The sequence below is a fragment of the Natrix helvetica genome (assembly GCF_964273705.1).
Source record: "Natrix helvetica genome assembly, chromosome: 2".
NCBI lineage: Eukaryota > Metazoa > Chordata > Lepidosauria > Squamata > Natricidae > Natrix > Natrix helvetica.
This window is the reverse complement of record NC_138552.1, coordinates 181,056,993-181,071,755: the sequence shown is the minus strand read 5'-3', so window position 1 is coordinate 181,071,755 and position 14,763 is coordinate 181,056,993. Positions and strand designations below refer to the sequence as shown.

At 37.1% G+C, this 14,763-nt stretch overlaps 1 protein-coding gene across 5 annotated transcripts in view; it reads left to right on the top strand.

Annotated features, from left to right (window-relative positions):
* FBXL4 (F-box and leucine rich repeat protein 4) overlaps nt 1-12,982 on the top strand; it is a 51,568-nt gene extending 38,586 nt beyond the window's left edge. For 4 of the 5 annotated variants that reach the window (XM_081941079.1, XM_081941077.1, XM_081941078.1 and 1 more), the window contains exons 7-8: nt 2,783-3,095; nt 9,180-12,982. In XM_081941079.1, coding sequence (XP_081797205.1) covers nt 2,783-3,095; nt 9,180-9,343 — 477 coding nt within the window. In that variant the 3' untranslated portion in view covers nt 9,344-12,982. Of the gene's footprint in view, nt 1-2,782; nt 3,096-4,787; nt 4,897-9,179 lie in introns of all 5 variants that reach the window. The other variant, XM_081941081.1, reaches the window with a different exon arrangement.
* The last annotated feature ends 1,781 nt before the right edge of the window (nt 12,983-14,763 follow it).

The window sequence follows — 14,763 nt, the reverse complement described above, 5'->3', positions numbered from 1 at the left end:
GGGCAAGCAGACTGAATTAACCCATTGCTTGGACTCTCCCGCGGTGTACAGAAAAGGACCCTTCAGGTAAGCCAATGGTCACTTGCACAAATTTATCATTGCACAAATTATTGAAATTAGGAATTCAACCCTAATCCCCATTTTCCTGTGCGCTGCTTGGAGAGTTCAAGCAACGGGTTAAATCCTGTCCTTCTGCCCAATGCACAGAATTGAATTTCCGGCCACGCCTCCTCGTCTCTTCACATATCCAGTTTTCAATTCAGTCCATTGCCCATTCGGACATATTTTTTATGTCTCCTGATTATTGCACTTAGATTTTATTTTTATTGGTGTGACTTGTTTTTTCCCCCAGTAGAATCGAGGAGGGGTTACGCATGGGTTTTGTCACAGCCTGATTGGTCCATAGACTGAGGGAAATTTCTATAATATTCCTCCATTTCCCATTGCCTCCCAGTTTCCTCTCAGTTTTTTGGTCCAAGCACTGCTTTGGCTCCTAGGTAGGAAACCTTCAAATTATTGTTAATATGACTAAAATTCATTGATTTGATTGGATTAATTGGATAATCTAAATTACTAAATTTATCTCAGCTGCAGCGCCTAGGGGTAGTCGTTTCTGTCTCGCACAGGATAGAAGACCCCTTTGGGGTGCCGCGCCTCCTACTCTGTGGAGCCAGGAGCCCTGTCCGATTCACAGGACAGCGGGGGTGACAGGCTTCAATGCGCAGCTTGCCGGGAGCTAGATTGTGAGTTTGGAGGAAGAACAATCGAGCCGCATAACTTAAAAGGCAAACCGCGGCTTTTTTTCTGGCGCTGGGAGTCTCCTTGCGGTGAGCGGCACTTCTATTGATTGCGCTGTCTTCCTGCCACTCCAAACTTGTCCGAACACGTTGCCTTCCTGCCGCTCCGAACTTGCCCGAACACGTGGCATCGCGGCGGTTAAAAGACAAGCCACCCAAGCGTCGATTGAGGAGATTTGAAAGGTGGCAACTTCCGTGTCCCCCTCATTATTTGTCAGACACTACAAATTGGACAAATGTGCTTCCGCAGACGCTGCCTTTGGCAGAAGAGTGCTGCAATCAATTGTCTCTACTTAGACTTTCACCGTTTTTCACCCACCCTGGACATAGTTTTGCTTGGGTATGTCCCGTTGCTTGGATTCTCCAAGCAGCGCATGGGAAAATGACCATTGGCTTACCTGAAGGGTCCTTTTCCATGCACTGCAGGAGAGTCCAATCCCGCCCTGGGTGGAGAGTTCTTTCAGACTGGATCGATTCCGCTCGATTGACTTTTATGGATTACATTCGATGTACTATTGACTACTTAACCTCAGACCATGCCTTCATTGAAAACTGGATATGTGAGGAGATGAGGAGGCATGGCCGGAAATTCAATTCAGTCCATTGGGCAGAAGGACAGGATTCAGCCCGTTGCTTGGACTCTCCCACAGCGCACGGAAAAGAACCCTTCAGGTAAGCCAATGGTCATTCTCTCCCTCAATCATGTACAGTTACTGTCTGTTTATAAAACCTTCCAGTAAGAAAAATGGAGAGTTTTGAGCTTTAAGTCTTCATTTTCAACCCAGTTCATTTGAAGGAGAAAATAATTCCAGAATTGGGTCAAGAATGTTTGATTTTGTTAATATAAATGAATTATAGAATTGATATAAAATTCTACATTCTACATTATAGAATATGTAAATGAATGCTTATTTGAGATCTATAACCACAGAAGAAGTGAAAAACAGAACAAATATCTTCCCTTGTTTGAAATTTGGCTTACGTAAACAATGGTGTATAGCTACGTAAATTCAAATATATGAGGTGGTTTTCACATGTCATGTTGCTCTCATGCAGGAATTCTGCATATGAATATAGTAGACTACTATAGTCTACTATTCAATATACTATTTCCTTTGCATAAATACTAGCGTGTCCTGCTATAGATATGAAATAGAACTTGCTTTGACAAGTAATACTTTTTAATATCCTCTCCAGTGTATAATTCCAGTCTATTGATGTCTTCCTGCTATTTACTCAGTTGCCTTGTTGAGAGATAGGTAGCAAATAAATTCAATTAATAAATTGTGGGTTTTTTCACCCCTTGGGGGAAAGAAATTCCAAGGATTGAGTTCAATAATTTGTTCTATAATCACCCTGCATATTAGTTTACTTGTTCTTACTCTAAATAAGACTAGTTCTGTTATCAGACAGTCTATAAACTTCCATTAGTTCAAAATGAGACTACTTAGTTTCAAAGTAAGAGTAAAGTCAGTCTACATCATATTATATTTATATTGTGCAAATTTAACTGGCTAGCGTGCTTGTGACTTCATTTAAAATGCTTTTGATGATGATGTAAGAAACAACATTTATACAGATATTGTTCCTATTTTGGAATTGTTCTTCAAGTCCAATGATCACTAAATATATGAGGATCAAGACTTGAAGCAGAACTTTTTCAGCAGACAAACTATAGAGCAACATTTAAGGAAGATCCATCGGAATTGTTTATTTTATTTTATTTTCCATTTCTGAAGTCACAGAGACTTAAAAATACCATGGTATGTTAGATGTTAGATGGAATTGTGTGCCAAAAATAGTTACTTATCTGATGCATTGATCAGAAATGGTTTCTTGATTAGAAGGTATTGAAGACCAATTAAATAACTGATACTTAGGTTCCTTTAAGGGTCTATAGGATGAACAAAGTATAGACCTTATTAGATGTCTACAGTGAGAGTAGATAACCCCATTTGGTTTTTAAAATATTTTTAATTTGACAGATTGAGGACTATGACACTATAGCTAGTATGATGGGAGCCAAATGCAAAAAACTTCGAACATTGGATTTATGGCGATGTAAAAACATTTCTGAAAATGGATTAGCAGAGCTGGCTGCGGGCTGTTCACTGTTGGAGGAGCTTGATCTTGGCTGGTGCCCGACCCTTCAGAGCAGTACGGGATGCTTTGCAAAACTTGCCCGAAAGCTACCAAATTTGCAAAAGCTTTTTCTGACAGCTAACCGATCTGTGTGTGATTCTGACATTGAAGAACTTGCTGCAAATTGTACAAATCTTCGACAGCTTGATATTTTAGGTAAGTACTCACAAGAACACTTAATTCTTCTGTAAATTAATTAATTGTTATCTGAATCAGAAGAGAAAATTAGAGGTTGGGTAAAGGTGTGATTTTGAAATACTATGTGTGGGGCCATTGGTATTCTCTGAGATTGGTTGTTTTCTTGAAAGACAACAACCAAGCTAAGATAGCACCAGGGACCCCACAGTCCAACTCTAAGCTACAAATATTCTCTCTGTTGGAAATACTATGTTCAGGCATCTTCTATTTCCCGATGGCAGCTTGCTGCGTAAAAACAATTAATACCAGATACATTCATGGCTTTAATAAATCATTGGTAGTAAGATAAATCATTCCAAATTCTTTGATTAAGAATATTGGGAACATTTGCCTAATTACTTATTCTTTGCTGCTACTTTTTATTTTTAAAAAATCTAGTTTTTTTTAATGAATTCCTGAAATTCATTCAAGAACTATTGCCAGCTTTGAGAACTTGGAATTATAATAGTGCATGACAGGATATATTTATAAAGTGGGGACCTTATCATAAAGAGTTTCCTGAAAAGCAAAAACTAGACTTCTTCTTTTAAAAATATATTTAAATGCTGATTTAAACATTAATAAATACATTTAAGTTTTCAATTGTGTTGCAGTAGACCCCAAAGCTCTCAACATACTTCAAACTGTATTTATGTATTTTAATGTATTTTGTATTTATTTATGTATTTTGCCACTAATCTGGATGTTTAGATTTCTCCAATCTATTTTAACAGTCCTGAAATTCCCTGATAGTATTTCCAATCAAGTACGAATCTCACTTAGCTTCTGAGCCCTTTGATGGGAAAATTCTGTCCCAGTACTCATCATTTGTTGGCATGCAACACACACAAACTAGAACTTGTCTGTGTTGGCTGCCTTGTGACTCACTACATTATTCCTTATGGGAAAAAAATTGTTTGGTACTCATTGTGCCTCCCAGAACCAATTAACGATGAATACCAGGGTACCCCCGTATAAGAAAAAATCAGTTTATGCAATAAAATTTAATTTAATTGTACTGTATACAAGCTGCATTATCTACCAAAAATGGAAGTTTAATGCTATTTTCTTTTATTATTTGATCCATTTATTGTTTGATCCATCTGCTGACAATATACCTCCATATTATTTTTCATACAATCTTTATCATAAGCTAGAATTCACAAATAATGGAGCCATAGCCTTCAGGCAAAAGACACACACCTTGTAAAAACACATGCACCCCCATACCAAGCGTGGATTGCATTACTGCCGGTTCATCATGCAAAAAATGTGACTTCGTGCATTTACACCTAAAAAGGTCTGCACATGTGCAGAACATTAGGGGGGGAAATTACATTTCTGCAATGAAGATTTTTCTGCACATGCATAGTATCAAAAAGAAAGATGGCGCTGCCGACAAGAGAACCAGTCTGAGTGCGTGGGCGGCCGAATTACTGCCTACTTGGTCGAACTGGTAGGAACCCACCTCTGCCCCATATACTATCAAAAAATTGTAAAATATATAAAAGACACCTCACAGGCAAAGCATTGTCCTTGCTGTGTTTCTCTGAAATTTCCAGAATCTCTCCACCATCTCCCAATTTATACTTCGTTGGTGTTGCCTGGAAGAATAGTATATTTCAAAAGTAAGTGCTGGGATGCTATTCTTTACCCATTTTATTTTCTAAGGATGCTTGGGACGTCCTGATAAGCAGGATGGGGCCAGAAGTCGTAACTTTACTTTGAAACGTGAAAAATCTTCAGCTTCATTTTAAAAATCAAATAAAAATAAAAACAGGTGGGGTACAAAGCTTAGTGTGAGGTACAGGTGAGAGTTTTTAGCCAGCTTCCCCCCCCCCCCCCCCATTTCAGGATGATTATCAAGGCCTTCATTTTTGGAGGGAAAGTGGTTTGTTGGACTTATCATTGTAGTCTTTTTAAGTGATAGATTTCTTGGTGTGCTTTGCGTTAATTCATTGTACAAAGTATCTTGAAAGTAACTGCTGCAGAGTGTTTGTGGAATGACTATAGCTAAACATAAAATAAGTTATTGTTTCTAAATATTTATGTCAGGGTTCTCCAATGCTCAAGGTTTTATTACAACAATAAATAGACAACAAAAAGACAAGAAAAATGTACATCTGCTGCTGTTAAATGGACCAGTACACATCCTCTCCTGACCCAGCACAAAAATATGCTACCTTGCTAAGTTAAAGTTCAGCCATGTGAAACATTAAAATCTCTTCCATAGAGAAAAATAAACATCTTTTAAATATCTCTTTAGACAACAAGCTAGTTTTATCCTTTTTTAGGTCTCCCTTTCCTGTTGTCAATAATAGTGTGGATTTAATAGCCAGTTAAATGTTCTGCAGTAAAATGTTGAATTCTCATGATAATAGACGTCTGTTCAAAAATAACTTAGAGATATTTATTTCTTTGTTACACTTATACTGTGTCTTTCATTCAGGAGTTCAAAGCAGAGTACTGTAGTAGGTAGGACTTCTTCCACTTCTATGCAGTAGTTTGGGTCGAGAGTGAATGAGTGATCCAAATGAGTTTCTGAGGCTGAGAGTGGGCTTGAACCTGGATTTCCTCATCCTGCTCTCATACCGTGAGCTATGGTGGCACACTGGAGAAGAGCCTAATGCTGGGAAAGATTGAGGGGAAAAGAAGAATGGGACGGCAGAGAATTAGGTGGTTGGATGGAGTCACTGAAGCAGTAGGTGTGAACTTTAATGGACCAGAGGACGGTAGAGGACAGGAAGGCCTGGAGGAACATTGTCCATGGATAGGACACGACTTCGCAACTAAAAAACAACAATGGTGGCACAGTGGTTAGAATGCAGCACAGGTCGTTCTTGACTTACAGCAGTTCATTCAGTGACCGTTTGAAATTGCCACAGCACTGAAAATAGTGACTTATGACCATTTATAACACTTACGATCATTGCAGCATCCCCAGGGTCACGTGATTTACATTCGGATGCTTGACAAGTGGGTCACATTTATGATAGTTGCATTGTCCCAGAGTTATGTGATCCCCTTTTGCAATTTTCTGATCAGCAAAGTCAGTGGGGAAGAACTTGCTGTGATTCACTCAACAAATGTGAGAAAAGTCATAAAATGGGGCAAAACAAATTAACAGATTTAACACAAATTTTGGGCTCAATTGTGTTTATAAGTGGAGGACTACCTGTACTGTAGGCTAACTCACTTCTCACTCCAGGAATTCAATCCTGAGTGGCTCAAGGTTGACTCAGCCTTCCGAAGTCGGTAAAATGAGGACCCAGATCGTTGGAGGCAATATGCTAATTCTGTAAAACTGCTTAGAGCTGTAAAATACTGTGAAGCGGCATATAAATCTAAGTGCTATTGCTATATCCGCCACTCAGCCAGTAGGTACAAATAAAGGTGCTAAGTCCTCGAGCCTACGACGACATTGACTATCATTGCCGGCCCCTGATTGGTTAAGACGCGAGCAGCCAGCTGGCGGGAGAATGCAGCCATTCTATTGGTTCAACGTCTGACAGCTCTAGTATAAAAGGGCTGTCAGCTGTCAAATGTTGCTGTTTTCCGGTTCCAGGTTTGCCTTACATTTTGCCGTGTTAACTGTTAATAAAGGTTGTGTTAGCGTCAACTGCCTTGCCTCAGTTCCTGCCTGCCTCGTTCTACCTACAGAACAAAAGGAGTAGATGCTGGGCTTGTCAACTGGAAGGTTTGAGACCTAAGTACCATGTGATGCAGTGAACTTCCTTTACTTGCCCCAGCTCCTGCCAACCTAGCAATTGAAAGCATGTAAATGGAAGTAGAGAAATAGGTACCACTACGGTGGGAAAGTAACAGTGTTCCATACACTTTTGACGTATAGTCATGCTGGTCACATGATCATGGACGCTACTGGCTCTTTGGCTGTGAATCGGAGATGACTAACGCCCCCTAAAGTCGGATATGACTGGCAATGGAAACCTTTACTTTTTTTACGAGTATGCAAGTTGACATCCTTTGGAAATATCACCTCCCCTTTCAGAAAGTGCTCAGATATAGTTAGTTTACTTTCACCCCTGTTCTTCTCTCTTTTTGTGGTTTCTAATGCTTGTTAATACTGAAGTTTGAAAATGGGCAATATGTGAAAAGGGTATAGTTCTGTTCTTTGCTTGCAGAGCAACATATGCAGAGCCATTATGTGATCACATAAATTGCAACATATGTTTGGATTATGCTTAAATAAGGGCATAAAACATGCTCCAGAAAAATAAACTTCCACTTGATATTTTGACTGCAGCCAGGCAGCATAAAGTACAGCTTAGGAGAATATGGTGGGTTTAACCATCTGTATGCACCCTACCTAAATTGCTATCTCAGTTCATTGAATGAAAAACGTAATTCTAGCAAAGTTCACACATATTTAAAAGGCCTAATATGTAAAACTGTTCAGGCACGGAAGGAGGAATAACAATGCATTCTTCTTTTGACGGCTTCTTAGATGCTATAAACTAATATATATATATATATATGCCTCCCACATTTTCTTAGAATGCCAAAAGTTCCAACTGTCCCCTTGTGCCTGTCAAAACCATCAGTTTACTTGACAGTTTCACAGTGCAGTTACTCAGTTTCTGTACAGAAATAAGCACATTAAAAGCATCACCCCCACCCACCCCCACTAGAGAGAGGCAATAACATGCCTACCTGCGTTTTCCAGAGCTTCCATTATGAGGATTTCTTCAACGGTCTTTCCCATCTAACTTAAAAACTGGGACACGTGAATATTGGCCTGTTTTCAAATGCCTTCTGTATGCAGCCATCATATTCAGATTGTTGGGAAGGAGGCAGCCTATTTTTGCATTTTTGTCGGTGCCCTCCTCATTGTGCTGGTTTCCACCCATTAGTCCGGAGTATTATTTATTTATTTTTATCTTTCCTTTATTATTTCTATAAATAGGTCAAGGTGGCAAACATGCCCAATATTCTTTCCTTCTCCTATTTTCCATGCAACAACAACCCTGTGAGGTGGGTTGGGTTGAAAGAGGATGATTAGTTCAAAGTCACCCAAACAACTTTCATGCCTAAGGCAGAACTAGAACTCACAGTCTCCTGGTTTCTAGCCTGGAATCTTCACCCCTAGACCAAAACGGTACCTTATTAGTGCTGTTGATATTTTATTTATTAATGGTATAATCCCCGGTATGCATAAAGTCTAACAGTGTTCATATTATACAGCAAATATAATTTGTTTTTACTCAAAGACTCTTAAATTAATAAGGACTGTGCACTCCAGTAGTATGTTTGTGATATATAGTTTATCCTTAAATGAAATCAGTGCCCAAAAAGATCATTTTGAATTGTGTATTAGCTAAGATTACAATTTGTGCTCATTTTAAGTAAGATAGGCTTGTAATTGCATTGCAAATATGCTACAGATTACAATCTAGCTGTGCTATCTTGGCCATTGCTTTTCACCACTTGGCTTCAAGCACCGATACCACATTATTAACTAAGTAAGGCACATTTTACGACATTTTTGTGTTGCACTTTCCAGGGTAACTGATTTTAATTGGTCCACCTAATTGATAAGATGAAGTCAATACTACACAGGTTCAGGGAACAAATTCTCTAGTTGACCTGAAAAAGGGAAACATTACTTAGCGGAGAAGAAAATAAAATGGGTCCTTTTGTTTATAATAAAAAGTTCATGGTTTAAATGTTGTGGTTTGCCAAACCATTGTAGAGTTGTAGCGTAAACCACAGTAAATTGTAGAGTTGAATGAAAATCCTATTCTTTTGTCTCCATTCCATGTTGACTCAATATTATTTAATTTATATTCCACCTTTCTATTTATACTAGCATTCAAAATGACATAGGAAATGCAGAATATAAAACAAAAATAATATTTGAAAGGATTAAAAATGGTTTAATTTTGACAATAGGTTGCAGTAGAAAAAAGTTTTAAAATGAAAGCTTTATATTATTTAGGAAAACTGTTGCTTTCCTTAAAGAACCCTGTGACCTTTTTTTTTTTGTTTCTTTAAGTATTCCTTCCCCCCCTCCTCCCTTTAACATTTTGTTCTCTTCTTTTCCAGGGACAAGAATGGTAAGCCCGGCTTCTTTAAGGAAATTGCTGGAGTCTTGTAAAGAATTGTCCTTACTTGATGTGTCCTTCTGTTCACAAATTGATCACCGAATTGTCCTAGAACTGAATGCCAGCTTCCCTAATGTGCTCATCAAAAAGAGCTTCACTCAGTGACTCAATTCATATGTTGCTATACAGAACTGATCTGATGATTCTGCTTCCTGGAAATTTATAATGATTTTTTTTTCAAAGAGAATATATATATGTATATTGTGAGGCATGGGGGAAAGGCTAATTCTTAATATGAAGGTAAGATTTAAATAATGGCCAACCATTTGTTCCTGATACAATAATTGTCAAATGATTATTGTTGAAAGCATCTTGTAAATGTTAGAAGATATACACATAAATGTTCATTAAGCATTTAATCTTACTAGGATATTATTAAAATAAGGCAGTTGAGAAGTGGAAGATAAAATCAATTTTAAGTTCTGACATTCACTTTTAAGATATAAATATTGGAAGAACTTAGAATCTGAATGTCTTGAAGTATGAAACCTATTTTATTTAACAGTTTCATCAATCCATTCAGACTGAGAGCCTTGGCATTTCTAGTAAATGCAATATACTGAGTTTGTAGAAATTCTCAGTCATCCAGCTTTGTCAGGAGAACTGGACTTTCTTGTTTTTTCTTTGGAAGACGTTTCGCTTCTCATCCAAGAAGCTTCTTCAGATCTGACAGGATAGTGGGGAAGAATTTATATTCCTTGCAGACAGCTTGGTCATTTGCATCCTTTTAGAGGGTCATTGAAGCACTTGGAAGTTTATCTGTGTTCTCAAGGTCACCTGAGTAGTGCTCCTGGTTCCTGTATTCTGCAATTTTTCCTCTGGAAATCCATTCCTACTCCCACACCATTCAGAGGATGTTCATCCCAAATTGTATAGCTAAAATGACCTGGATGACTGAGAAGCTCTCTAGACTTTTGCCTCCTGAAAAAAAAAAACCTTTGGGACAATATAATGAGTTGTTTATCTTAGAATTTATTTACCATCTAATGTTTTATTTATATATTTATTTTTAAGGGGCTGTTTCGCTAGACTGAAGGAATAGCCACTAAAGTTCCCTGACTGTCTCTGATGGAGCTAGGAATTTCTCCACCAATTTCATTTGGGGAGCTCCAATCCTTTTTTTTCGGCTGTCATATTATCAGTCATGAAAAAAAGGAGGAGATAAGCATGCCGCCATTAGGAGTGTTTTCCATTTGCCTCTCTTTGCCCACTGTTAGAATTCCAATACAAGATGTAACATTAAGGGATCTCATTATTTTGGAACATTAGCAAACATATTTAGAATTGAGAATTTAGAACTGCATCCCTGTGATAAGAATTACCAACTTTAATTACACAAATCATTTTTGGGAGGGAAATGATTAGCCAATTGATTAAGGGGGGGGTTTGAAAATTAAATCATTAATGTTACTAATATAGCAATTTGGTTAGAGCTATTTTCTACACATACCAGTGAAATATCCAAATTATAAAAGACTTCACATCCTTTTTAAATCTTTCGGTCAAATACTAACAGTATTCATATAATGACAATTATTTGAGCTTTGTCTAAAAAAACTTAGATATTTGAGTTGTATGTAATTGTGTCCATTTTCTGAACAAGTTACATTTCTAGCAGGATGAGCTAGAATTTCCTTGCTCTCCAAATTTCTCCATATGTTTGAGAGATTCACGTGGACTATTTGTAGATTTCGGGAGAAAAGAGGGAACGCCAACTTGATCAATAATATTCATTTGTGTAACACTGGATGTTGTGTTTTAACTTTTTATCAGTAGTGCTAATACTGAATCTTATACTTCACTACTGAACAGTCCAGTAGGCATAGGTGATCCCTCTTATAATGCATTCAATATTTTTATTTTAAAAACATGCTGGAAATTGTAATTTCTGTTTGTTCCAACACAGATTATTAAGTCAGCTTTTGTAGAAACAAACATTTCAGCCGACTTTGGGATTCCACTGCAGCTTAAAAACATTATTCTTGTAGTTTTCATTTTCCCCCAGCTCAATGAGGTCAGCCAGAAACATTTGAAAAATAGAATCTGGCTTTTTGGCAGCAATGGTTGTTTCTGAGCAGACCTAGTAAATTAAGCATTTGCTACGTATTGCCAACTTTCCTCACTGCTGTCACCTCTTTTCTCTCCTATATCAAGTTAAGTTTTGGCCAGTGTTGATAGAAAAACTTCAATAAGAAAGCTGCTATTTTCCTAACTAATCATGAAACAAGTAAAATCACTATTACATTGTCAATCTTATTTTTGAAATATTTGTTTTCATATGAACTATCATGATACTATTGATTTTAAATTTTGTGTCAGAATTTCTAGATAGCTGTACCACTTTCATTTCTCTGGGACTTAAACCAGCATACCTATTTTTTTCGCATTGTATCTGCTCTCAGCTGATGCTATTTCATAGCCAATAGTAAAAAAAGGAATAAAGAGTTCTCTTCTACATTCTTAACAGAGATATTTCTGTGCTGAATATAGTATACTAAAGTTTAAATTGGATAAGGAGGATTTTCTGAATAAAGAGAATCCAAAGTATTAATTTATTTGCCCCTTTTCAGGTTTTATAAATTTTTTCACATCTTTAAAATGAATTTTACCAAGCTTAAGATGGAGTCGGCAAACAGAAAAGGAATCCAAGTGAATAAATAGCAATAAGGTTTAGTGCTTGTTTCAATTATTAAACAATGTGATCCAATCTTTACCACTTTAGATTGAGTAACTAACTACATGTACCATCTTTAGTTGCAACAACTAAATTCTTTCCGTAATTGGCAAGTTAACGTATTTTTCGGAGTATAAGATGCACCCTTTTTCCTCAAAAAAGAGGCTGAAAATCTGGGTGCATCTTATACATAGAATACAGCATTTTTTGCCCCCTGAAGCCCCACTCCCTTTACAAAAATGGCCGTGCATACCCTTATGGAGACTTTCAGAGAGCTTCTGGGGGCTGGGGAGGGCAGAAATGAGCAAAAAATGGGCTGCCCCCCTTGCCCCAGCAGCACTCTATAAGCCTCCATAAGGCTTATGCATGAAATGTTTTTGACAAAAAAGGGCCCGCTTTCGCAAAAAATGGGCTGTTTTTTGATCCCCCCAGGAGCACTCTGCAACCCCCCCCCAGGCTATTCATGCCTTTAAAAAAAAACGGGCCTGTTTTTGTGAAAAACAGGTTGTTTTTGGAAGGTTTGCAGAGTGCAAAAACTTTTTTTTCCTTTTGGAAAGCTCTTTAACTGATTGATGAGAATTATATTGATCAAGTGCTGTGCCAGCAGAAACAAAGTCTTAGGTGCTGCAGATTGTCAGCGATTTCCTTCTCCAGTACATGGATAAATACACCTGGAAACATCTACCTACTTACCTGCTTTCTCTCTCTCCCTACCTACCTACTATATTTCTCTCTCTCTCTCTCTCTCTCTCTCTCTCCTCTCTCTCTCCCTACCTATCTACTGTATTTCTCTCTCTATTTCTCTCTCTATCCCTTTACCTACCAACCTACCTACTCTCTCTCCCTACCTATCTATTGTATTTCTCTCCCTCTCTATATCTCTCTATCCTTCTACCTACCTACCTACCTACACACACACACACACACACACACACACACTCCCTACCTATCTACTGTATTTCTCCCTCTCTCTCCCCTTTACCTACCTACCTAACTACTCTCTCTCCCTACCTACTGTATTTCTCTCTCTTTCTCTCCCTCTCTATCCCTCTATCTACCTACCCACTTTTTTTTTAAATTTGCCTCTTCAAAACCTTGTTGCGTCTTATACTCCGGTGCGTCTTATACTCCGAAAAATACGGTATTCTTGTATTTTGTTTATTTATCAAATTTATATATCACCCATCTCACTGTCAAGAAACTCTTTGTAAGAATTTTGATCCATTCTTTTATGGCAACTTACTTCAGATTTGACGGTCTTCTAGCGTAAATTTCTAAGTTTGGGTCTTATCACAACATTTATGTGGGGCTTAAGCCTGGATTTTGAGCTGAGCATTCCAAAACACTGAATTTATTCTTGATCTCTTGTAGACTTTCTCTTGTAGATTAGTGTGTTTGAAGTAATTATAATGCTATATAATTCACTTTTGCTTCAGCTGATGGTTAGAGGATCTGATATACTATTGTAGAATTCTCTGCTACGAAGAAGAATGTATAGTTTCTTCAGTTATAGCAAGATATCTAATTCCCCAACCATGACACTACCATCTCCAACTTTAATGGCATGTTGGTATCTCATTGTTTACACATAATAATACCCATATAAACCCCAAAAGGTCTATTTTAAACTAGTATTTCTTTGGAACATTCTTCTAGACGTCTGGAATTTACTTAGGTGCTTTTTAGCAAATTTGAAATTATCTGTTTAATAAATTTGAGAGTACATTTTTGTTAATTAGCCATGATTCTTTTCTTGCTATTCTCATTTGAATCTCATTTTTAATCCAGTATTTTTTTGACGCTAAATTATTACCTTTGGTCAAAGTGATAGAGACTGCATATCCTTGAATATTTTTCTATGGTTCTTTGTAACGTTTTGCATTGTTTTACACTCTGCTATTGGAATGATTTTGACAGGATGGCAATTCTTAGAAAATGCTAATACTTCATTCCTATTTCTAACTGGGTCTGGCTTGGTGTAGCCTCAGAAATTTAGGAATAGTTTTATAGCCTTTTGCAGGCTGATAGAAATAATTTTTTACAATAATTTTCAAAAAAGACTTTTTTAATGTGGCATAATGTGCATTGAGGATCTTTGCAGTAAAAACTCTATTATAAAGAGGGTATGGCAAATTCTGATTATTTAAAATACTTGCAACTGGACATAGTTATGTATCCCTTGGATTAAATCAAGTGAAGCAATTCAGTCTTTTTTCCCACTATTGCTTTTTCCATCCTGTTGGATGCTTTGTTTTAATCAAATAAAGAAGTGCTTAACTTTCCTAATTTTTCTTCCCTCAGCTCCCTTACTTTATCAGAAGAATGCAAATAAAACCCTGAAAACATTTAGGGGCAAAGATTTTTAAAAATGGAAAATGAGGAAAATATTTTATACAAAACTGTAAATTGTCACTTGATCCTGATTGTTTTTCTTCAAAAACCTCAGAAAACAGAACATCTGTTTTACTTGAGTGTATGTTTTTAGATTTTTTTTCTCATTCTGCAGAAGATTCAAGATCTGAAAAGATGTGTTGATCTTCATCCTATTTTGAGAGATGCTGCCATATAGCATCATTCCAGTTTCATTTAGTATTTTTTTCGTTGAATTGAAGAGGGGTTAGTGAAAGGGGATTAGGTATAAGGGTACATTACTGTATTTATTTGAGTTTAGACAAGTATTACTGACCACTAAAAACATGTAAAGAGATTGCAACATTTTTTTTCATGGTGGCAATGATGACTAGCAATATTCTCACACTGTCCTGTTCAATTTAAGATTCTTCTATATATCTGCTTATTAGCCTATGTGTTCCCATAGATAAAGTGTATATGTGTTGATCTATTGTTAAAA